The following is a 25959-nucleotide window of genomic DNA, read 5'->3' as shown; positions in this document are numbered from 1 at the left end:
CTGAATGTCCAACTCCTGCTCCTAATTCCTATGTTCGTACATATGTTCGTAGCTGAGGCGACTGAACTCCAACAATCACAACCATCATCCTTTGTGCTAGGTATAACGCCAACCAGCGGAGAGTTTTCCCCTGATCCCCATTGACCCCAGTTTTGCTTGGGCTCCTTGATGCCACACTTGGTCAAACGCGGCCTTGATGTCAATGGCAGTCACTATCATCTCACCTCTGGAGTTCAGCTCTTTCGTTCATGTTTGAATCAAGGCTGTAATGAGGTCAGGAGCTGAGTGACCCTGGAGGAACCCAAACTAATTGTCAGTGATCAGGTTATTGCTAAGCAAGTGCTACTTGAAAGCACTGTTGCTGACCCCTTCCATCACTTGTTTTTTTATTCATTCATGGGAAGTGGGCTTCGCTGGCTGGACCAGCATTTATTGCCCATCCCTAGTTGCCCTTGAGAAGGTGGTGGTAAGCTGCCTTCTTGAACCGCTGCAGTCCATGTGGTGTAGGTGTTAGGAAGGGAGTTCCAGGATTTTGACCCAGCGACAGTGAAGAAACGGCGATATATTCCCAAGTCAGGATGGTGAGTGACTTAAAGGGGTTCCCATCTATCTGCTGTCCTTCTAGATGGTAGTGGTCGTGGGTTTGTAAGGTGCTGTTGAAGGAGCCTTGGTGAATTGCTGCAGTACATCTTGTAGATGGTAAGCACTGCTGCAATTGTGCATCGGTGGCGGAGGGAGTGAATGTTTATGGATGTGGTGCCAAACAAGCGGGCTGCTTTGTCCAAGCTTCTTGAGTGTTGTGTGAGCTGCACTCATCCAGTCAAGTGGGGGCTATTCTAACTCACTCCTGACTTGCACCTTGTAGATGGTGGACAGGCTTTGGGGAGTCAGGAGGTGAGTTACTCATCGCAAGATTCCTAGCCTCTGAGCTGCTCTAATAGCCACAGTGTTTACTTGGGCTAGTTCAGTTCAGTTTCTGGTCACTGGTAACCCCCAGAGTGTTGATGGTGGGGGATTCAGTGATGGTAATGCCATTGAACATCACAAGGCATTGGTTGGATTCTCTCTTGTTGTAGATGGTGATTGCATAACACTTGTGTGGCATGAATGTTACTTGCCCACTAGTCAGCCCAAGCCTGGATGTTGCCCAGGTCTTGCTGCATTTGGACATGAACTGCTTCAGTATCTGAGGAGTCATGAATGGTGCTGAACATTGTGCAATCATCATCAAACATCCCCCACCTCCAACCTTATGATAAAGCAGCTGAAAATGGTTGGGCCAAGGACAGTGCCCTGAGGAACAGTGATGTCCTGGAGCTGAGATGACTGACCTCTAACAACCACAACCATCATCCTTTGTACTAGGTATGACTCCAACCAGCAGAGAGTTTGCCTCCTGATTCCCACTGACTCCAGTTTTGCTAGGGCTCCTTGAAGCCACACTCCGTCAAATGCGGCCTTGATGTCAAGGGCAGTCACTCTCACCTCACCTTGGGAGTTCAGCTCTTTTGTCCATGTTTGAATCAAGGCTGTAATGAGGCCAGGAGCTGAGTGGCCCTGGTGGAACCCAAATTGGGGTCAGTGAGCAGGTTATTGCTAAACAAGTGCTGCTTGATAGCATTGTTGATGACCCCTTCCATTATTTTGCTGATAATTGAGAATAGACTGATGGGGCGGTAATTGGCCAGGTTGGATTTGCCCTGCTTTTTGTGGACAGGACATACCTGGGCAATTTTCCACATAGCTGGGTCAATGCCTTTGTTGTAGCTGTACTGGAACAGCTTGGCTAGGGGTGTGACAAGTTCTGGAGCACCGGTCTTCAGTAGTATTGCCGGAATATTGTTAGGGCCCATAGCCTTTGCAGTACCCAGTGCTTTCAGCCATTTCTTGATATCATGTGGAGTGAATCGAATTGGCTGAAGACTGGCATCTGTGATTCCGAAGACCTCCGGAGGAGACCAAGATGGATCATCCACTTGGCAGTTCTGGCTGAAGATTGTAGCAAATGCTTCAGCTTTATCTTTTGCACTGATGTGCTGGGCTCCTCGATCATTGAAGATGGGGATATTTGTCATCCTCCAGTAAGCTATTTTATTGTCCGCCACCATTCATGACTGGATGTGGCAGGACTGCAAAGCTTAGACCTGATCCGTTGGTTGTGTGATCACTTAGCTCTGTCTATCACTTGCTGCTTATGCTGTTTGGCATGCAAGTAGTCCTGTGTTATGGCTTCACCAGGTTGACACCTCATTTTTAGTTATGTCGGGTGCTGCCCCTGGCATGCCTGTTGCACTCTTCATCGAACCAGGGTTGATCTCCTGGCTTGATGGTTATGGTAGAGTGGGGGATATGCCGGGCCGTGAGGTTACAGATTGTGTTTGAGTATAATTCTGCTGCTGCTGATGGCCCACAGTGCCTCATGGATGCACCATCTTGAGTTGCTAGATCTGTTTGAAATCTATCCCATTTAGCACGGTGGTAGTGCCACCCAACACAACCGAGGATATCCTCAATGGGAAGGCGGGATTTCATTTCCACAACGACTGTGTGGTGGTCACGCCTACTCATACTATCATAGACAGATACATCTGCGGCAGGCAGGTTGGTGACAATGAAGTCAAGTATGTTTTTCCCGCTTGTTGGTTCCCTTACCACCTGCCGCAAACCCAGTCTGGCAGCTACATCCTTTAGAACTCGGCCAACTCGGTCAGTCATGGTGCTACCAAGCCACTCTTGGTGATGGACATTGAAGTCCCCCACCCAGAAAGCATTCTGCATCCTTACCATCTTCAGTGCTTCCTGCAAGTGCTGTTCAACTTGGAGGAGTACTGATTCATCAGCTGAGGTGGGGGCGGGGTCGGGGGGGAGGGGGCGGTGGGGGTGTGCGGCTGTACGTCACGATCAGCAGGGAGTTTCCTTGCCTGTGCATGGCCTGATGCCATGAAGCTTCATGGGGTCACACATACACGGATTAGAAATGAGTCCAGAAATAAAGGTTAAGAAAAAATATATACTTATCAATCTTTGGCTTGAATGTGAGGAGTAGATGGCGAAACATTGTGGCAGTTAAGTTGGGTGATTTCGGTAGAGTTGACTTTGGCAGTTGAGCAGTGAGTTTGGAAATTCTTGGTTCTGCAGGTTAGCTGAAAGGAATTATCCTGTTTCCTTTTCAATTGTGGCTTTGCTGACTTGTGATTTGCTTCCAGCAATCAGAGAGAGAGAACTTTTTTACCTGCAAGCACAGGGATGCCTAGTTGATGTTCTTCCGCTGTAACCTTCACAGCAACACCCTCACACACCAGGCCTGGAACACCAAAACTGTCACACAGAGACCAGGGCTGCAGTTGGTTTTTAACCCCTTGAGCATTCCTGGAGGAAGAAAACAAACATGTCTTTCACCCAGAAACTGCTTTCTTTTAACTGACATATGCCCACAGTCTGAGGTATAATTCACAGGAGATGGTTTCGGCTGAGTTGGTAAACTGCCTTTATTATCTTTGCAAGCACAGGAGCATTTTTGCATTGCATCTTTTCCTTTGAAGTATCTCTGTCTGAATTCAGCCTTGACACCCTTTTAGGTGCAATATTCCATTCTCTGTGCTCGTTGGTCAAGTGTAAACCACATAGGAATTTTCCAACGAGTGGTTACTTTACAGTCTAGTCAGCTTTTGCTTGTATGTCTGTTTTCTCAAAAACACATCTTACTTAAAAGTTCAATATGTCCTTAAGTAATTCGGGGCAATGATTTTGTGGCCATGAACGCAGCAGCAGCTCTTCCCCAGCCGTGATCAAGGACCCTGGAGGAGGAAATCCTGCCCCCGCCACCCCACCACCAATCATAGCTGCCAGTCAATTGAGGCCAGCTGGTCCTCATTGCTGCCAGTGCCACTGGGGAAGTGGTGGTAGTTGCTGGTAATGCACCCACTAGGGGCCGAGGATCAGCGAAAGACCCAGGTTGCAGTGCATGAGGACAGGATGGTGGTTGCAGGGAAGGGGTCACTGGCTCTGTGGGCAAGGGATTGCAAAGAAAGGGCAGGGAGGTGGCTGTCAGCATTAATTGCCTACTTAAGGGCCTCAGTTGGCATCAGGGTAGAAGGCCGTCCACAAACCTTCTGCCCCAGACTTAATCAGGGCAGAAACGGGAAGGCAGCAGGGTCCCCATCCAGTAGCCTCCTGCCCAATTAAACTACCCCAGCCTCTGAGCTTGCCTCGGAGGAGGGCATTCAATTTTGTCAATTGTTTGTAAATATAAGGAGCCTGTGCTCCTTGATTCTTGCCTCTGATTCCATCTATTGATTTGCATCTTAATCTAGCCCATCACCATACTATGTTTCCCAGAGTATTGCAATATTGTAATTTGTATTGTGGTCCTGCTGTATAGAGGGAGAAGTGATAAATCTTTTATTGCTGTATGGTTAGTGCTGGCAAGTTGAAAAATTTCTAATTGTCCTATATGTTTTTTCCAAACAGGTCCACCAGGCGATCCAGGTTTACCAGGCAATCCGGGCAATCAGGGGTCTCCTGGGGTTTCAGGATCTACAGGTCCAATGGGCCTGCCAGGTAGGTTCAAGTTTTGGGACATACAGATGGAATACGGCAAGTTTCTAAAACTATCCTACTGCATATAGCAATGAGTCAAACAAATTCACACAAATAGATTTATTCAGAAATAAGTATTGGCCTGAACTGAACAAGAGCTAAAAGCACTTTTTTGAAGGGAACTTTTCATCTGAAATTAAAATAAACTTGGATTTGAATACGGAAGAGCTTAGGGTGAGTAGTAAATATAATTGTAATGGGGGTAAATACTGGACTACTGTTAAACTATAATAGGCAAAATACTGGTGGTCTATAGGATAGTGATCAAGCTATAAGGAACTTTGAGGCTTTGTGACTTTGTGACTACATGCTATTGTAATGTTGTACCTAGGTGAAGCTGGATGTATAATAGCACCTGATGGGACTGTGTGGGACTGAGGTACTGGGTAGTGCAACAGAACTGTAATGGGTGCAGAGCTGAAAATTTGAATACATGATGCTGAGTGTGTAGTGGGTCTATATATAGGGTACATTGTGGTGCTATATGCGATTTTTTTTTCTGATGCTTTTATCAGGTGACAAAGGAGAGAAAGGGTTCGCAGGAACACCAGGATCTTCAGCTTTACCTGGTTCTCATGGCATCACTGGTTCAAAGGGAGAGAAAGGAGAACCAAGTGAAATAACCTATGGCAACCCAGGCCTTCCTGGAGAAAAGGTAGATTGATATTCGTCTGAGAGTTAAAATTATTCACCAAAATGTCATTATCCCTTTATGAAATAATTCATACCATGAACCCAAAAATAGATTGAAGAGTAAAATACTGTGGATGCTGGAAATTTGAAATGAAAGCAGAAAATGCTGGAAATACTCAGCAGGCCTGGCAGCAACTGTGGAGGGAGAAACATAATTAGCATTTCGGGTTGATTATCCTTCAACAGAGCTGCTGCTTTTAAACAATAGGAACACATTTTAGGAATTTGGATGCCAAGATCTGTGTTCCTGTATCACAGAGCACACAATATTCCAATCAGTAATGGATAGATGAAAAGGCTATGCAACCCATGAATCAACGACAAGAGTAGCAGGGATCAACTTCTCAATAAATGATCCCATCACACAGTTTTCTGCACTGGGAACAATGATTTGTATATGTTTATCCCCTTGCTTAGAGATTATCTCATGCTTTAAGTAAAACTTCTTCTGTCAGGTATTCTTATGTTGTATTGACAGTGCTAGGTCTAAAAGTAAACCATTCATTTGATCATCATGTATTTTAGGGTAATCAAGGTCCTTCATCCCCCAGAGGATCACCAGGTCCTCCTGGGTCTCGAGGTAAACCAGGATTTGATGGGCGTTCTGGGACCCTTGGTGAAAAAGGTGACCAAGGCCAATCAGGTTGTCCAGGTATTTTGTTTTCAATTGTTCCAGATCATCTCTAAAAGTCAAATGGGCAGCTGCATTGGTCAAAGGCACAAATGACTTCCTCTGCAACTGAGATTGGGTTTAATGTTGCTGCTTATTCTTTTCAACCTTTTTGTTGCCTTTAACACCATTGGCAAATCATTCACATCTAACATCTTTCCTCAGCGGTTCTTCTTTATGGCACTGCAGTTCTCTAATTTCATTCATATTTGCACCAACATTGGCCACACATATCTATAAATGGATTCTCCACTATCGCCCACACAGTCACCATTGACGTACCCAGGCTCCATCCTTGGTTCTCTCCACTCATCATGCAAATGCTGCCCATTGGTGGCATCATGTTTTGGAAACCCAGGATCTAGCTCCATATGCATGTTTTGGCTTACATTTTACTTTTTTGTCTCCTCTGTTAATTCCAGAACTACTATTCTTTCCTGAAAATGCTTCACCCATTATCAGGTCTTGGACAAATTAAAATTTCTTCCCATTCACTAATAGCTTAAATCATCTTTTTCCTACTCCTGATTGGTCTTTAAAGCAATTTTTTTTTATTTCCATGAATCTCTTTTAACTGCCACTTTGGACTAGGTTGGTGATTCAGAACTGTGACATGCTGCATGATGCAGAATTCTGTTTCCTTCCCCACATATGTCACATAGTCATTTTAAGCTGCCTTTGGCTTTACTTTTCACTCATTGCTGCCAAGACTCTAATCCATAATTTTCATCTCCTCAAAACTTCTCTAACTCTATCCAAATTGACCACTCTACTTCTGCCCAAGCGTGACAATGTCCTTATTCTCTCAAATCCCTGCACCTCCTCACTCCAGTTATTGACAGGCTCCACTGACTCATGTGCCCCTTCAAATCAATTTCGAGATTTCCACTATCTCACCCACTCCATCCTACCTCAGGCAATCTCCTTTAGCCTTGATCTTCATCACAACATTGACTCTCCTGACATGGATGTACTCCTTTTTCATCATTTTCTTTTTCTATTATTACTTGCTGTTTATTCTGCCACTGTGCATCTATCTTCTGAAGTTCCCTCCCAAAATACGTCCAACTTAGTTGCTCCCTCCCTGATTTCCAACACCATTGCGTAACTTTCTTTGCTTTTCTTTATCCTGTTCAGCCTCACTCCTGAATTACCAGCTCTTCTCTCCCACTCAGTGTCCATTTCTCTCTCCATTCTGTCAAGTGTTCTGCAATTTCTTTCAAATTAAGTGAATGTTGTTGCAGATAATGTGCCAGAAATTGTTCAGCAAGATTGTGCAAAATATCGGTATTGTCAGCAATTGAAGTCAGCTTCTTTTTATTTACATTGCTTTTACTGGTATTTTCTTGTAGGTTCTCCAGGTCCTCAAGGCACTAAAGGACTGGATGGGAAACCAGGCTTACCAGGAGGTTTAGGTGTCCCAGGCACTCCAGGTAAGGTTCTTCTCTCCATTAGCTAAAACCTACTCTGGCCAGAAAATTCTGGGGAGCTGATCCTGTTCTGCTGGCATTACCTGGCCAGAGGTGTAGTGAAAATGTCATTGGCGTGCATAAATGGAATTTCCACCTCAGTTCCAACAAAGTAACACCAATGGAGAGGGGGAATTTCCAAAGCATTTCCCAGCCTCTACCTTTTCAAATTATTTGCAGATCTAAGCCCCACGATGGGTTGCTTTGTACTGTTTCATGATAAATACAATTTATTAATTCAGGGGTTATTTGTACAATTCAGTGTTCCTACATGGAGCTCTGAGTAAGAGGAGAGCGCATGAAGAATTCCAGCATGGAAGTCAGCATATCTGATTAGCAATCTGTTGCTTAAAGCAGTAATTATGCTTATTCTTATGCAGTGTATTTTTATTAACAAAATTATAGGAATTTACAATGAAAATAATAGTGAACCTATCAGTGCTCACCTCTATAATGGAAGGGGTTTGATAGCCACTTCTGGAGTCTGCACATGCGCAGTTTAAGGTGGAAATTCAGAAATGGCTGTCCAAGATATCCTGTTTCTCCGCTGGAGTGCTGCAGGGCTCCTATGTAGTATTCCAGGCAGCGTAAGCATTGTTTAAGAACCCCAGCGGTCTGCTCTGTCACATTTCATGTGGCAGCATGGTTTTCATTAAATGCACGCTGCCTACTTGTGCGTAGGTTGCACGCCAGAGTCCCGTGCATTGTTACCAAAGAATAGCCCTTGTCTCTGAGTAACCACCCTTTGGTTTGTTATGGTGGCTCAGATGCAGATGACACAATGCAGTGCTATGGAATGACTGCTGCCAGGATGCCAGGCATTGACCTGTATGATTCACTCTGTATGGTTACATACCAGCTGGACATTGAAGAATGGATTCCCTTCAGGTTCGACATACAGAGTTGACATGCAAAGTGACTTACATGCAGTCAATGGCACCCTGTACCATAGGAAAGTCTTCAATCCTTACAAAGCCACATGCTCAATTTACCTGCTTTTCTCTGGCAAAAAAGAATTACTTGTATTCAGCTGTCTTGAAATATAGACTCTCAGTGACCTCCCTTAAGCAAATATAGACAACAAACTAGGAGATGTTTCAATTATCTCCAGCTCCAGTCCGGAAGGAGCCAGACACAGGAAAGTTCCTGGCCATGGTCATCTTCACAATAACTGGTTATGCAGTCCTCACCCTACTCTGAGGTTGCAGTTGTAGATGCAGTAACTGGCAGATTTCAGTGAGGACATCCTTAACTGAAACACAGATGTTCATCACTCTGTTCCTCGCTGAAGTTTGGGAAGGAAAATTGTTCCCTGAACACCTTGGGCAGATAAGGCCTCCTGCTTGGCAGATAAGGTTCTCCCCTTCCTCCTCCTCCCTCTAATTTGGGCAGCTTGTCCTCCTTTCTGTGACCTCTGAACATTCTTTCTTTCATGCTGTAGTCCCAGAAGGATGCACACTACTGGACTCATGTCTGTGAGTAAGTAGTTTGTGCAAAAATAAAAACAGAAAATGCTGGAAATACTCAGTGGCTCAGGCAGCATCTATGGAGAGAAACATAGTTAACGGGTGGGATTTTCCGGCCCTGCCCACTGCCAGGATTGTCCAGCCCCAACGAAAATCAATGGACTTTTGGCTGGGCAGCCAATTGTCCTGCGGCAGGTCCCACCATGATGGGGCCGGAAAATCCCAGCCAACATTTCAGGCCAACCATAACCCATCATCAGAACCCTTCTGTTCTGATGACAGGCCATCATTCATCTGAAGCGTTACTCTGTTTCTCTCTCCCCAGATGCTGCCTGAGTATTTCCAGAATTTTCTGTTTTTATTTCAGATTTCCAGCATCTGCAGTATTTCACTTTTGTATTAGTTTGTTCCTTGAAGCCAGGGCAAAGTCCTTCAGCATGTGTGGCACCACTCCCTGTGAACTTTAGCAAATCTAAACAACTTTAGAAACCACCAAACACTTCTACAATCGCAGCGAGGTCTGGTAGAAATCAATAGCAACAAACATGAAAGAACTTGATGATAGGGGCAAGGGGATCCTCCCTGCTTAAACTCATATACAGCTGTGCAAGGCTAAGTGATGGCATTAGCTGGAGCACTGAGCTGCAAGATAGCAGTGCTGGTGTCAACTCAATGTTACAGACTGTTTGACATCACTATCTGTCTACTCCTTATACTTCAGTCAGATGCTCTCTGTGTATGCACTAACACCCTCACTAAAATGGTGTCTGCCACAGCTCACACCAGAAGTCTTGCCTGACTGCCAGGGAAGCTATTTTGGTGGCAAAAGAGCACTTTTAGCCTCAAAAAAATGGACGCAAAGGAGCTAAAGTTTGCGGCCTGCGTATCCCAGTGAGAATTCTTCAATCTGATTAAGAGCATCACTGTTGCTTGTCCTGCTCCCAGGTGCCCCAGGTCCCCCGTCGAGGAAGCAGCATTGGGAAAAATCACCAGATTAGAGAAAACCTCTGCTGACAAGCCTGGGAAACTCTGTGGGTAGCTTTCAGTGAGGTGAATGGTGAGCGCTGTTCCTTGCTGCTGAGAGCAAAATCCAGGTCAATTGCAAGAGCAGTGTTAACCATATCAGTGATTAGCCATATAAACTTTGGTAATACTTATACTAAAAAGATTCATTCTCATTAAAGTCATGGGCATGGAGTAAAGGTTAAGTAAAAGCATGTGCTTTAACGCAATTCTTTGGTTTCACACAGTTTGGGGCTTTAGTAACATCACTTTAGATGTGGGTAGCAATGTAGAAGGGTAGAGACGAAGAATGCTGATCCTAAATTCATGTCGCTGCTCTTTTAACACAGGCTTTAAAGTAAATAGTTTTCACTTCTGGCTACTTCTTTGAGACAAATATTGCAAATTTTCAATCCTTTTTTCTTGATGTCCCAAATTTAATATAGGAATGACAGGACATTGTGGTCCACCAGGAACAACCGGAGAAAAGGGAAATCAAGGATGCGATGGTATTCCAGGTCCTCATGGACTAAAAGGAGATCCAGGTGAGCACCTCCTGAAAAAGCATTTTGAGTTCATCTCTAATAACATTTGCTTTCATTTGGATGAGTTGCAACAATTCTTTTTTTTCCTTTGTTCAGTCAGGCTTACTTGCTGAATGACCAGTAAACATTACTGGTAGCCTAAATTCAAAGAACTACCTTACACCTAATTCTTCACCAAAATGAACATGTTGTGGTAACCTGAGCAGTCTCACTAAGTCCTAAATCCTCAGCCCTCCATTGGCAGTGGAATTATAATTGAACAATCACTGGTGACATCCACTCCTGACTCACCAGAGCAAAGTCACTTAAACTGCACAGATTTTGCAGGTTGCCACGCAAATCTGGGTGCATTTTTGGGTGGAATATGCAGCAATTGCAAGCAGCCCACTGCCAGCCAAAATGGTTTGTTTAAACGCTGTGAATAATTAGCCCATTTTATAAGGCCACCGTGTCTTTTGTGTTGCTTTTCATTTGGGTGATCCATAACTACAACCTAAATGAATCCCAATTCAAACTTTCAACCGACCTTTACACTGAAATGAGGTTCATCTCAGTGCCCAGAGCTGAGGAAATTCCAGTATGTAAATTTTTTCCCCTCATTCCTGCACCCCAGACCCCAACATCATGAAGGCAAATATGGGTAAGATATTGGTTTCATCCATCCTAGACCTAGTTGGAAATTCCAGAAGCTGAAAGAGATTTACAAACATACAAAATAGGAGCAGAAGTAGGCCATTTGGCCCCTTGAGCCTGCTCTGCCATTCAATAAGATCATGGTTGATCTGTTTGTGTTTCAAGTTCCACATTCCCATCTATCTCCAATAACCTTTGATTCCCTTGCCTAACAAGAACCTATCTCCGCCTTTAAAATATTCAGCGATCCAGCCTCCACCACCTTCTGAAGCAGAGAGTTCCAAAGTCACACAACCCTCTGAGAGAAGAAAATTCTCCTCACCTCTGTCCTAAAAAGGTAACCCCTAATTTTAAAACAGTGCCCCTGAGTTCTGGACTCACCCTCAAGAGGGAATATCCATTCCATGTCCCTTTGTTAAGACCATCAGGATCTTATATACTTCAATCAAGTCACCCCTCACTCTTCTAAACTCCAGTGGAAACAAGCCCAGTCTGTCCAATCTCCCTCATAAGACACCAACCTGCTCACTCCAAGTATCAATCTAGTAAACCTCCTCTGAACCACCTCCAACGCATTTACATCCTTTCTTAAATAAGGAGCCTAAACTGCACACAGTATTCGAGATGTGGTGTCATCAATGCCCTGTATAACTGAAGCATAACATCCTTACTTTTATATTCAATTCCTCTTGTAATAAAGGATAGCATTCCATTAGCCTTCCTAATCACTTGCTGTACCTGCAAACTAACTTTTTGTGACTCATTCACTAGTACACCTAGATCCCTCTGCAGCTTGGAATTCTGCAGTCATTCTCTGTTTAAGTAATACTATGCTTTTTTATTCTTCCTGCCAAAGTGAGCAACTTCACATTTTCCCACATTATACTCCACCAGCCAGATTTTTGCTCACTCACTCAACCTCTCTACATCCGTTTGTAACTTCTTTATGTCCTCTTCATAACTGGCTTTCCTACCTATCTTTGTACCATCTGCAAAGTTAGCTACCATGCTTTTGTTCCCCTTATTTAAGTCATTGATCTGAATTGTAAAAATTTGAGGCCCCAGCACAGGCTGCTGCAGGGCTCCACTTTTCAGATCCTGCCAATCAGAAAAAAAAAACATTTAAGCATACTCTGTTTTCTGCCAGCCAGCCAATCTTCTACCCATGGTAAACTGTTTCCCCCCTATGCCATGAGCTTTTATTTTCCTCAATAACCTTTGATGTGGCACCTTATCGAATGCCTTCTGGAAATCCAAGTACAGTACATCTACAGGCTCCCCTTTATCCACAGCACATGTTACTCTTTCAAAGACTTGAATAAGTTGGTTAGAGGTCAGAAAATAAGATAAATGTTTTTTACACAGAGGATGATGAGGCTATAGAATGCAATATTTGAGTTAGTGACTGAGGCAGAGAACTCAGCAACATTTTAAACTAGGTTAGGAAAAATGATATAGAAACAGAGTGGGCTATTGCTCATAGGGAGAATAAATACCAATATCAACTGGTTAGTCTGAAAGACCTGTTTTCATGTTTTCATTTCAATGTAATTCTAATCCAAAATGAACAAACAGCTTTTGTTTTACTGAAGCTTTAGAGTTAAATGTATCTTTAAGAATGGTGGGAAATCATTCTGTCTATCACTGGCATTTATTACAGCTGTCCAGAGTCTACAATCAACTAACCCACCAACACTTGAACAGGAAGCTAGGAAAAAGTGAAAGGACAGGAAATTAGAAAAGGGTGGATGGACAGGAAACAAGGAAAAGGTGGAGGGGTAGCTCTGTTACTTAAGGATGACATTAATACATTAAAGAGGGATGATCTTTGTTCTAAAGATCATGATGTAGAATCAGTTTGAGTAGAGATAAGAAATAGTAAAAGTAGGAAGTCGCTTGTGGAAGTAGTTTTTTTAGGCCTCCCATCATTAACCACACAGCATGGCGGGGTATACAGGAAGAAATAATGGGAGCTTGTAACAAAGGTACGGCAATATTCATAAAGGCTGATTTTAATCTGCATATCAATTGAATGAATCAGATTGGCAAAGGTAGCCTGAAAGATCAGTTCATAGAGTGTTTTTGGGATAGTTTCTCAGAGCAGTGCCTTCTATAGCCAACCATGGAGCAGTCTATTCTAGACCTCATCGATGTGCAATGAGACAGGATTAATCAACAGTCTCATAGTAAAGGAGCCTCTGGGTGACAGTAATCATAACATGATAAAATTCCACATTCAGTTTGAAGGTGAGAAGTGTGGGTCTAAGACTGGTGTTTTAAACTTAAATAAGGGCAATCATAAGGTTATGAAGACAGAGATGGCTGAAGTAAACTTTGAGATTAAGGTTGAGGGAGAGGTCTGCAGAGATGCAATGGCAGACATTTAAAGAGATATTTCATAACACTCAGCAGATAATTCCAGTGAGAAAGAAAGACTCTAGGGGACGGGTGCATCATCCGTGGCTCACTAAGGAAGTTAAAGATAGTATCAAATTGAATGAGAAAGTGTACAATTCCATGAAGATTAGTGGCATTTCAGAAGATTGGATAGAATATAAAAAACAGCAAAGATAACCAAAACAATAATAAGGAGGGAGAGATTAGAGTACAAGAGAAAGCTAGCTAGAACTATAAAAACAGATAGTAAGAGGTTCTGCAGGTATTTAGAAAGGAAAAAAGTAACTAAGGTGAGCGTTGGTCCTCTAGAGAGTGAATCTGGGGAATTAATAATGGAAAATAAGGAAAAGACGGAAGAATTGAACAGATATTTTGCATCTGTCTTCACTGTAAAGGATACAAATAACATCCCAGAAATAATTATGAATCAAGATGTGAAAAGGAGGGAGAAACATAGAACAATCACGATCACCAGGAAAAGGGTACTAAGGAAATTATTAGCACTAAAAGCTGACAAGACCCCAAAGCCTGATGAACTTTATCTTAGGGTCTTAAAAAAGTGGCTACTGAGATAGTAGATGCATTGGTTTCTTTTCAGGCAGAGTCAACATGGTTTGTGAAAAGGAAATCATGTTTGACTAATTTATTAGGAGTTCTTTGAGGAAGTAACAAGCAACATGGATAAAGGAGAATCTATGGATGTGGCGTACTTAGATTTCCAGAAGGCATTTGACAAGGTGCCACATGAAAATGTGAACTTATCTGCTTTGATCTTATTGAGTGGCAGAGCAGGCTCAAGGGGCTGAATGGCCTACTCTTACTCCTAATTCGTATGCTCATGGGCTGAATTTTGCCGTCGGCGAGAAGGGGGCAGGGCCGACGTGTAAAATGACGGGATGACATCGGGAGGAACCCCCAACATCATCCCACCCCATTTAAGTTTTCAGGAAGGCGGCGGGGGGGCACAGCGAAATCAGCTGCACACCCGCCGACCTGTCAATGGCCAATTGAGGCCATTGACAGGATCATTTAAACAATTAAAGGATCTGCCCGTCCAAGCTTAAGGCTGGCGGGCAGGCCGGGAACCCTGGCGGGCTTCTGAAAAAACATGAAGCTTCATCCACCGGCGGGAACTTTAACTTTAATAATGTTTTATAAAAATATATATAAACTTTAATAAAGATTTAGTGAAATTTATTAACATGTCCCATCTCGTGTGACATTGTCACATGAGGGGGACGTGTTAGGGATTTTTTTTCTATTTTTAATGTTTTTAAAACTGTCAGCGATCTCCCTGAGGCAGCACTTAGCCTCAGGGAGATGTGTGCTCTTTCGTGTGCGTGCGTGAAACAGCGCACTCTTGCTTTTGGGGAATCCTCCCCTTCCCCACCCACCCGCACAGGAAGCGCATGGTGCTTCCCACCGGGCATCACGCTGGGCGGGCCTTAATTGGCCCCCCCCCCACTTAAAATGGCGGCAGGGCCCGCTTCTCCGGCGGGGATCGACTTCCCGCCCACCGGAGATTGGGTCGGGCCCGGCAGGCAGAAAATTCTGCCCCATGTGTTCAGTGAAAATTAAATCTACCGCATTTAATGTTTCAGTTTAAGGGTACAATAATTTAGAATGTCAAGCTTTGATGATTTAGTTGTCATTCAAACTAAATACAGATTCTCTCTCCCTCACTCCCTATACAGGTTTACCTGGAAGAGGATCTGGAGGTCAGCCAGGCTTACCAGGCTCATCAGGTCAGATTTAAATATACATGAGTAACATTGTGCCAATGCAATGTAAGTGAGTAATATCCAAATATATGTTAGCAGCAGCGATCTGCTCCCACAGAGACTGCATTTTGGAAAATTTTAGACATGCCATCCATGATTTTTACATCTGTGGATACCAATTATTGATATGTACTGCTGGTAGAAAAGAATCCACTGCCAATGCCCGCTTGGAATATTACCTATGTATATCTAGGTGTTGTTCACATTATCTGAAATTAATATTGTTCTTAAATTCAAACAGGTCTGAAAGGAGATACAGGACTCCCTGGTGATGAGAGTGAAGCAGGTCCCCCTGGTCTACGAGGTGACCCGGGTCCTCGTGGACCGTCTGGCCTCCCTGGTGAACCTGGGCCACCTGGTCCTACAGGAATGAGTATTCAAGGTCCCAAAGGAAGCAAAGGCCTACAAGGCACTCCTGGGCCTGCGGGTAAATTCTAATTTCATAAATTAAAACATTATAGTAACTAATCTTACACACAAGCATCAGTTGGGGAGAAATTAAAACTAAAAACATGAAATCCAATAGCAGCCTGCCTCAAACATGTCCATTGCTGGTTATAACACTTTTTTTTTATTCATTCATGGGATGTGGGCATCGCTGCTTGGGCCAGCATTTATTGCCCTTGAGAAGGTGGTGGTGAGCTTCCTCCTTGAACCGCTGCAGTTCATATGGTGTAGATATACCCACCATGCTGTTAGGGAGTTCCATGATTTTGATAGTGAAGAAATGGTGATATATTTCCAAATCAGGATGGTGTGTGGCTTGGAGGGGAACGTCCAGGTGGTGGGTGACCCTATGCATCTGCTGCCCTTGTCCTTCTAGATCATAGAGGTCATGGGTTTGGAAGGTGCTGTCTAAGGACCCTTGGTGAGTTTCTGCAGTGCATCTTGTAGATGGTACACACTGCTGCCACTGTGTGTCGGTGGTGAAGGTAGTGAATGTTTGTAGATGTGGTGCCAATCAAGCGGGCTGCTTTGTCCTGGATGGTGTCAAGCTTCTTAAGTGTCATTGGAACTGCAATCTTCCAGGCAAGTGGAGAGTATTCATCACACTCCTGACTTGTCCCTTGTAAATGGTGGACAGGCTTTGGGGAGTCAGGAAGTGAGATGCAATGGTGGAGGAGTTGGGGGGTTCTGAGTGACTAAATTGCACTGAGGAGGCAGATCAGTTGGTAACAGTTTTTAAGAAGGAATTTACTGCATCAGGTCTTCTGACATAGGCTGGAAGAACCTGTTGGGAAATTCTGCAATTCCAGCCTGTATTTTCCAAGCACGAAAACTGAAGTGAAATTTGCATCTAGAATACAGGTACAAACAATTAGATAAGACAACGAGTTAGAAATGTTATTAAACCCAAGGCTAACTTCCATTGTGATGTTATGGAGAATGTAACATTACCAGATTGCATCAGAAAATTTGTTCTGTAACCTGAGATTAGCATTGGTTTCATTGATTGAGTTGTAACCATGGCTATGGATGCAATGAGCCATTGGATATTTAATAATTCATGTATTTATTATGTTAATGATGAAATTGTTAACTGAAGTTCATTAATTAGTTCAAAATATTGTAGGATTTGCAAATCAGCTGAAATAATTGTTTCTGGAAATTAATTCCTGATGACTATTATCTGAAACATCTATTTTTGGCATGATGTGTGTATGCACATAAGGGGCAGTTTAATGCCACCTTCGGGAGTGGGCTAGGAAGTCAGGGGCAGCTGAGACATACGATTGTGAGGGAAGGTGGGGGGTGGGGGGGTGAGCTCTTTATCACCTTCCCAACTCCCTCCGATTAAATCAGGAGTACAGAAAGTCGAGCATGCCTTCCCATTCCAGGAACAATTGAGGCTTAAGTGACCAGCCGGTTGATGGGGCCACTGCCATGACCGCTGAATTCAGCCCAATACGTCTATATTTAATAGATGTACAGGGACTATATAAAATGAAGTGGAAAATACTCTTATCTTATTAAATTGATACCTTCTCTATGTTTAGGTCGTCGTGGACTGAAAGGATTATTTGGAGAGCCAGGGACAGATAGTCTAAAAGGAGATAAAGGCTCATCTGGTTTACCAGGACTTCCAGGCAACCCAGGTGACAGAGGTGATCCAGGTGTAAAAGGGCAACCAGTAAGGAATTTGTAAAATAATTTATTTTTAGTACTTTCTTGTGTGTATATCTTATGGTTGTGGTGTAAGGCACAATTCCATTTATGACTTGTTGACTTTTGCAGTCTGTCCAGATAGCTGCAGCTCATATCATGAGATAGCACCTCATGTTGCAGTGAGGTGCTACATATCTTCACCTTTGGAACTGAGACTAGAGTGAGAAGGTATTTGTTATTTTTCACCATTAGGATGAATGCAATAAATTAAGAGTCAGAAAATGATGTGCACTTTTCTGATGTGCAATATTGGTGGTTGAGACTCCTTGTCAGAAGAAGGAAGTCAGAAAATCGTGTCATATATGAAATTCATTTTAATGCCCTGAACCTGGTTCCTGGACCCACAATACCAAAATATCCATAATTCAGTAATACTTAGTACTAAATGGAAAGTGGTATTTTTTATTCATTTACAGGATGTGGGCTTCATTGGCTGGGCCAGCATTTATTGCCCATCCTTGAGAAGGTGGTGGTGAGCTGCCTTCTTGAACCATTGCAGTCTGTCTGGTGTAGGTATGCCCATAGTGCTGTTAGGGAAGGAGTTCCAGAATTTTGACCCAGTGACAGTGAAGCTAAGTGGCTTTGAGGGGAACTTCCAGGTGGTGGTGTTCCCATCTATCTGCTGCCCTTGTCCTTCTAGCTGGTAGTGTTTGTGGGTTTGAAAGCCACTGCCTGAGGAGCCTTGGTGAGTTTCTGCAGTGCCTTTTGTAGATGGTACACACTGCTGCCAATGCTCATCGGTGGTGGAGGGAATGAATGTTTGTGCTCCTCTGAGCACATGCCTGGAGCACATATCAAGGAAATTGCATCCAAATGAATGGATAGAAAACAATGGCTGGAAAATGCAATTTGCAGATATCAGTTCCTGGTATGTGATCCGAATGCAGAAATAAAAAAAAAAATGACCACCTCACCTAGGCCAAGAAAAGTATCTGCTTATCCTGAATCAACTCCAATCCCCGAAGTCTCAAATTTGAAATGTTTATCTTTGTATTTAAATAACTTCATGGCCTTTCTGCTCCATATTTCTATAACCTTCTCCACCCCTTCAAGCTGGCCTTTACATTCTATTCCTCTTACACTGATCTCTTTTGCATTCACCACACATTTGAAGACTACATTCAGGTGCCTAGGCTGTACACTCTGGAACCCCCTCCCTTAAAAACCCTCTCCAATCCATTGCTTTCTCTAAGAGTCTCCTTAAGAACCAACTTTTTGACCAATCTTTACTTCACTGCCCCTGTTATCTCCTTTGGCTCGGTGTCCATATGCATATTGTGAAGACACTTAGGGTGTTTTTCTACATTCAAGGTACTACATAAATGCAAGCCTTACTTTTTCTTGGTAAAACTGAAAATCACCCTGCAGCAATTGAGGAAGCTTTGCTCGAAGTGCTCAATAGTGCTAAAAGTTGAACTTTGTTCATTTACAGAACCATATTAATTTTTTTGCTTTCTCAGTTTAGTCTCTCTGAATGAGATTATCAGTTTGTGCTAAATTGTGAACAGTTTGACTCCGTGTTCACTACAAGATGGGATCCGATTAGCAAGATTTAGGGCCTTTATAACCAACAGCATCAGAGGAGACTTCCATCTCATCAGAACGGCTCGGAGCAAAACATAAGTCCCATTGGTGAAATGATAGATTTCCAACCTATTCTACCCAAATCTCCCAACATGGTCAATGGGGAACAATGCAGCATATAGTCCCCAAACCTGAATTTTTAAACATCACTTCAAAATCCAGAGTTGTACATGTGCAATATCCAAATGTATGCAGACTGTTCTAAGCTCCCACATCCATTTTACATTGAATATAAGCTTCCAGGTTATCCCTCCAATCTTCTGAGCATTTGAGTTCCCTCTCAAGTGACAGCAACAGCTTGGGCAAACAATGGAGATTGACAAGGATAGTTGATGGTGTGCAGGACTTAATATTAGGTGTGACCTGAGTGGCAGAATTCTGAATCAGTTGTAGTTTATGTAAGGTGGTGCTTGAGAAGTCACAGAAGGAACATTGAAAAAATCAAGTCTTGAGATGACGAAAGTGTGAACCATTGGTTTCGTCAGAGTTCGAAGTGAGGTTTGGACATACAAAGGCCTCTAAGTTAACACCCTGCAATGAGCGAGCCAGGGTCTTGAAATATTTTCCATTGCAAATTGTACCCTTGCCGAAAGTTCAGAGCTGAACAAAAGCAGTTTTGGTGTGGACATTCACTCAGGCTTAATGATATGAAATTTTAGCAAACAAAAATGGGTGTGTTGGGAGAGGATGAGGAGTAAAAATGGTAAATTGTGAACCTCAATCCAACTTGCTTCCAACCCACTCACTCCTAGGGCAGAATTTTATGCCTCGCAGGTGAGCACGCGTCTGACCCGATCAAGTATAAAATCACACGAGATAATGTCAGGTGGGTGTTCTGATGTCATCCCGCACGCATTCAATCTTCAGGTTGGTGGGTGCGTGTTGGTGTTGGAGCCGCACCTGACAACAATTAAAGGGCCACTTAAGGCCATTAAAAAGCCAGTTGATCCCGATTTTTACACTGCCTGTGCAATTTCGCATTCATCGCATGGGCAAAACAGGCAGTTGGGCAGCCCACTTTTTGATAAAAAGGGTCAGCAGTGTTGCCATTGTGAGTAGTGAGGAGTTTAGGGATAGTTCACTGCAGTTTGCTTATTTGAATTTGAAGCTTCAGCTCTGTTCTGAGCTCCATTCTTAGCATTTCCAGGCTTCATTTCAGGACTCATTGGTGTCTCCAAGGCCCCTGGAGAATTTTGACCATGTGGACCCTTCCAGGTATCAGACAGCCTTCTAACCCTGGTAATAGGGATTGTGCTCTCTGCTGGAGGCATCTCCTCTGAGGAGAAAGAGAAGGGAAGAAGGGAGAGGAGGCTAAGTGTCCCAATGCAGCTTCCAAGGGAGCAACCTGTGGGAGAAGAGGCACAGGTACAAGGGGCATAGGGCCAGCAGGTAGTCCAAAGCATAAGGGGCTGCAGAAAATGCCACTGTCCGGCTGCCAGGATTTACAGGCAGCAATGCAACTACCTCAATATGTCCGAGGTGCAATGCCAAAAGAGGCTCCGTCTCTCCAGGGAAACTGAAACCTCCATTTGTCATATGATTGGGCCTGTGATCAGCTCCAACTATGTGGGTGGAAACCCAATGCCAGTGGCTCTGAAGGTTACAGTGACTGTTAACTTCTATACTGCTGGCTCTTTCCAAGGATGAGTGGGAGATCTTTGTGGAATGTCCCAATCAGCTGTTCACAGTTGCATCAAGATGGTGATAGAAGCTGTGTTCAGGCTGGGAGCTGGGGAACCGCTAGCTCAAGAAGTTAAGCTACAACACTCCTTGTCAATGAGGAGTATAAATGCTCCCAAAAACCAACAACACCTCCAGTTTCTCCTGCCATGATCACAGACCTTCTCACCTCCAGCCCCTAACTCATACTCCTTCCCCCCACCACCCCATCTTCCATGATGGCCTCCTTCCTCCTGCCATCCTGATCTCTCCCATTCTTCCTCATGGCCTCTCTTCCTACCCCCAGCCCCAATTTCCCACTCCCTCCCCCTTCCAGATTTGCTGGGCAGGAAACAGAATAAAAACTTTATAATAAAGTCCTGCCTTTAAATTCTGGTGGACTTCCACATTCCCAGCCTTGCTAAGCATACTCTGTGCTTCCTTGCACCCCTTCAACCTCCCTGTTAATACTGGGGCTACACCGAAGTTGCCATTTTTTGATATCCTTATGAAAAAAGCAGAGGGTATTCACCTATGCACACATAATGGGCATTCTGACTCCCACTCAGCTTTACTGTAATCCTTGTAGCTGGAGTTGTAACTTGTATAAATATGTTGCTATTGTTGGAATGTGTACTTCTCCAGACGATAGGAAATAAGAAGAACATTTAATAGTCGGCAAGCAAATGTAGTCACCAAACATTGTTCACTTTAGTTTGCACAAAGGTGATTATCTAATGTACACTGCTGGTGGACAAGGGTTCCACCACCCCCTCCCCCATCCCACTCCCACCAGACAGAACATACTTTTTGATTCTTCTCTCCCTTCAATCCTGCAGGGAATTCCTGGCACTTCAAGTCAAGGTCCCAGAGGCGAGAGGGGTTCAACTGGTACCCCAGGGTTCCCAGGTATTGTTCAGGATTATTTGTACTTCTGCTATATTCAACATTGCAAGTTCATGCTGGAGTTGTAGCATTCATCAGAAATTACAACAAATGATCAGTAGTTATCTGCAGACTTCGTTATAAAACTTTCTGATGAAGGAACATTAAAGTGTGCTTCCAGCAGTAATATAAATGTATCTGTTCATTTTCACCTTGACTATTTCCATAGAACACAGGCAGAGTGGATTGCTCACCCATTCTAGAATCTGATTTCCACAGATTCCTCAATACGGGGGGCAGGGGATAGGAGGAGGGGGAGGGAGCCACCAAATTAGCTGAGAAGCATGAATTAGTGGCCAAATCAGTTGCACCAGGAACCAAATCCATAAAAAAAACACAACTTTCATTTATAGAGCACCTTTCACATCCTCAGGACATTCCAAAGCACTTTACAGCCAATGATGTTCTTGAGATGTGTAGTCACTGTTGTAATGTAGGAAACACAGCAGCGTGCTCTCATAATCAGCAATGTGATAATCAGTTCATCTGTTTATTTGTGATATTGATTGAGGGATAAGTATTGCCAGGGCATCAGCATAAGTTCCCTGCTCTCCTTTGAAATAGTGCCATGGGATCTTTTACATCCACCTCTGATCTAAAAGAAAGCACCTCCAATCGTGCAGCACTTCCTTAGTACTGCACTGGTGTGTAGCCTGGATATTTATGCTGAAGTCTCTGGAATGGGACAACCTTCTGACTCAAGAGGCAATGGTAAAATGCAAGTCTCAGCTGGAGAATTCAATAAAAATTACTTTAAAAATCACTATCATGCTCCAGAAATCTCAGTTACCACATTATCAGTTGACACTGGCTTGTGCAGCACTTAATTTTCAGTTGTAGATCTACACTAGAGCATAATTTGCATAAACCTAGGAAATGTGCCTTAACTAGGATTTTGCAGGGGACTGAATAGAAGCTATGTAATTGAGTGATAGAGACTGATGTGTCTGGAAAGTGGCACAAACTATTGAGGAAATTTGTCCATAAAGATGTTTTGGCCTAAAACCAGCATAAGTCAGTTATGTATGAATTTCCTTGGTAAAAACTCATACACCAAAATTGAATCAAAACTTTCCAGGAAATTCCAAGGAATTGAAAGTTTCCATTTGCATTGAAATTACATTAGAGGCAGTAAAATATAGCTGGGTTCAATGTCATCTGCCTGGTGTGCAGGGACTCAAAATTCTACAAACAGCGCCAAATTTCAGGAGTGTTTTCATGTCAAAATAAATGGATTGGTATTCTTCAGATTCTGATGGGCTGGTTGAACTGAATAGCTTGTTTATATTTTGCATATTCTATTTAATTCTAATTTTAATAATCTTTCTACTGTAGGCTTACAAGGTGACAAAGGAACCCGAGGCCAGGCTGGAGATGCAGGATCACCAGGATTGCCTGGGCCACCAGGTAATTTTGCTCCTGTTAATGTGTAATGAGTGTAATGGGAAAGGGACTATTAAAGTCATTGGGCCATAACCTAACACTTCTTGCAAGATATTTACTTTTGAATAGAAAGGTGAGCATGATATTATCCCATGCTGTGTCACAAGTAGCTTTTAATTTTTGAAATTCATTTTAGTGTCCTTGAAGCACATTGTAAAACCTCATGGTAAGGCTGTTGCAATGGGGCTACAGTTTTCATTGAACACAGCTCTGTAAAGTTAGGAATCAAAGCTGTCATTCTGGTATTCTCCACTTCATTGGCAATGAGAAGAACGGCAATTGGTAATTTCTGCGTAAATACTATCTAGGGACATTGGGGCCTATGGGTTTATTGCAATCTTGTTAGTGGTTCATTAATTATGATGAAAAAATGAACATCTGTTTCAAAAGATTTAAAGAGATTTATTTACAAATTTAAGTGTGTCTTTTTGACGTTGTTCTTATTTTGCTTGTAAGTGCTTACTTTTGCTCTTAGGTCCAAGAGGGACGCCAGTTCTGGAACAGATATTATATATAAAGGGCGAGACTGGATTCCCAGGTACACCAGGACCTGAAGGCCAAAGTGGAAATCCTGGATCTCCTGGACCACCTGGATGTATTGGTACGTTCAAAACTCCAGAGGAGCCTGAGATTTGAGTCTTACTCACAAGCAAATTCTCACAAGCACCGCAGTCTCCCAAGAAGGAAGAATTGAACACATTTAGGCATTTTAGAAAGATAAAATGTGGGCAAAATCAACTAATTTTATGGGGTTTTCATATCCAAAGTGAGCCTGAAATGGGTCTGATGCCATATTGGGTCTCACAATATTTAGGCGTCACTGGCAGCTGCTTGAAATAAGCATTAGTCTCCTTGCATATGCTAGTGAAGAGTTAAATGCATGTCTCAGGACTCTCTTCATAAATTTGTGCACACCAAGAAGAGCATATTCCAGCCATACTGCTACATAACCAGTGGTCCTTCAGTCCTAACTTACTTGAATGTAGAGCCAGGAGGAACAGGAATGCTTCTTACGTTCTAACAATACTGAGGATGAATTTTATTTTGTAACCTCTGGTCTTTCTTGCAAAATCGAGCGGAATAGGTGAAGCAGGTCGGCACATTGCCACACAACTATGATGCCAGTGCTGACCTCGAATGGCATGATTACAGAAGTAATTATGTTAAGAGAGATGTCTTTGCCATTACTGAGAAACAAGAAATGGAACTGTCACATTACAGATTTAATGTAAACTGAGACAAAGTGGTTGATTTTTAACCCAACCTATCTGGCCGAAAACTGGCAACAATGCATCATCTACCCATTTTACAAACCGCCTGAATTCCTTTGAGGGCAGCTGTGCACAACCTCAGCCTGTCATTTCACCTTGAGCTGAGCTTCAAAGCCAATATATTGCCCGTCCCAAAAGAGGCCTATTTTCACCACTATTACTTGGCCCACCTCTACCCCTGCACAGTTCATCCACAGGCAAACTATCATCCAAAAACTTGAGCCCATCTAAAAGTCTGCTGCTCATATCTTAACCCGCGTTAAATTCCATCCATCCGTTCCCTCTATGCTTGTTGAGCTATATTGGCTCAAATCCCTTTATGACTGCCCTTCCTTATCTCTGTATTCCTCAAGTAGCCCTACAATCTTTCAGGAACTCTGTGTTCCCCTGCTGGCTGCTTACACATTCCCCATTCCCTTCATCTTGCCATTGGTGCCTGTATTCACAGCTGTCTAGGCCCTAGGCTCTGAAATGTCCTCCCTAAAACTCTTCACCTCTCTGTCCACCTTTAAGAACCTCTTTACAAACTACTCCTTAACCAAACTTTTAGTCACTCATCCAAATATCTCCTTCTTTGGATCTGTGTTAATTTTGTCTAATTATGCTTTGTTGAAACATTACATAATGTTTTCCTACATTAAGGGCACCATGTAAATACAAGTTGTTATTGTATCATGATACTGTTACATTTTTTTCTTTTACGCACTAGGAAGCCCAGGTCCACCCGGTCCAGTTGGTCGTAATGGGCCTCCTGGAGGTAGACCACGTCCAGGACCTAAGGGGTCCCCAGGCTTTCCTGGACAACAAGGTAAATGAGACAACAGTTTCAAATAACAATGTTTAATTCTTACTAATTTTTATTGTTAATTGGGGAGGGAGCACAGTGAAAAGAGGCATGAATCATCTCATATTTATAATATTACCTGCAGTTGAGACAATGATATATTTAAAACAAATTACAACATCCCATATTCGTAAACAAGCACCATGGATTTGCCAAGTACTCTACAATCAAAACTATGGCACTTTATTTTAACTGGGAGAGCAACAGTGGGCAGTCTGGAGATTGACCCTACTGGCAAGAAGATAGAAGAGAGTGTCATTGGTGGAATTTTTTTGATTTTCAGACTAAGTATGGTGGCAGGCGGGATAGTCGGCGTGTTTCTCACTGATTGGTGCCCAATTTTCTGCTTGAAAGTTCATTAATTATGCATGGTCAGCTGCTCGCTGAATCACTGATTTGACTGCCCAGCATTACCTCATGGGGTCAAAGTTCCCAAGCATCACCCAAACACACATTCACTCTCTGCACGCTTGCTCACCAAGATGTCCACCAGGAGAAGCAAGCCCTGTGCGCCACTTTTCAGCCACAACTCCCTGTTGACTCTCCTCCAGGCCATCCACAAATGCCAAGATGTCCTCTTCCCAAGGGATGGCAGCAGGAGGGCAACTAGCCTGACCTCTCCAGTGTTGGAGGAGATTCCCAAGGAGGTCTGTGCCTGTGGCACACAAAAAAGAAATGCCCTACAGTGCAGAAAGAGGATGAATGACCTCATCTGCTCAACCAGGCTAAGTCTACCTTCCACTCACTCTCATAAGGGCATGAGGCACTCTAAGGGTTACAATCCATAGGGAT

The 25959-nt window shown here is 43.3% G+C and overlaps 1 protein-coding gene across 1 annotated transcript in view; it reads left to right on the top strand.

The window, feature by feature from the left end:
- LOC121287139 (collagen alpha-5(IV) chain-like) overlaps positions 1–25959 on the top strand; it is a 104911-nt gene that overhangs the window by 56235 nt on the left and 22717 nt on the right. Inside the window, exons 16-27 of the mRNA XM_041204713.1 lie at positions 4471–4560; positions 5115–5254; positions 5818–5944; positions 7315–7395; positions 10346–10444; positions 15169–15219; positions 15497–15682; positions 17253–17386; positions 21504–21573; positions 22945–23016; positions 23528–23653; positions 25033–25131. Coding sequence (XP_041060647.1) covers positions 4471–4560; positions 5115–5254; positions 5818–5944; positions 7315–7395; positions 10346–10444; positions 15169–15219; positions 15497–15682; positions 17253–17386; positions 21504–21573; positions 22945–23016; positions 23528–23653; positions 25033–25131 — 1275 coding nt within the window. The remainder of the gene's footprint in view (positions 1–4470; positions 4561–5114; positions 5255–5817; positions 5945–7314; positions 7396–10345; positions 10445–15168; positions 15220–15496; positions 15683–17252; positions 17387–21503; positions 21574–22944; positions 23017–23527; positions 23654–25032; positions 25132–25959) is intronic.

The sequence above is a fragment of the Carcharodon carcharias genome, chromosome 2 (genome assembly GCF_017639515.1).
Source record: "Carcharodon carcharias isolate sCarCar2 chromosome 2, sCarCar2.pri, whole genome shotgun sequence".
Classification (NCBI taxonomy): domain Eukaryota; kingdom Metazoa; phylum Chordata; class Chondrichthyes; order Lamniformes; family Lamnidae; genus Carcharodon; species Carcharodon carcharias.
This window is presented reverse-complemented; position numbering and strand designations above follow the sequence as displayed.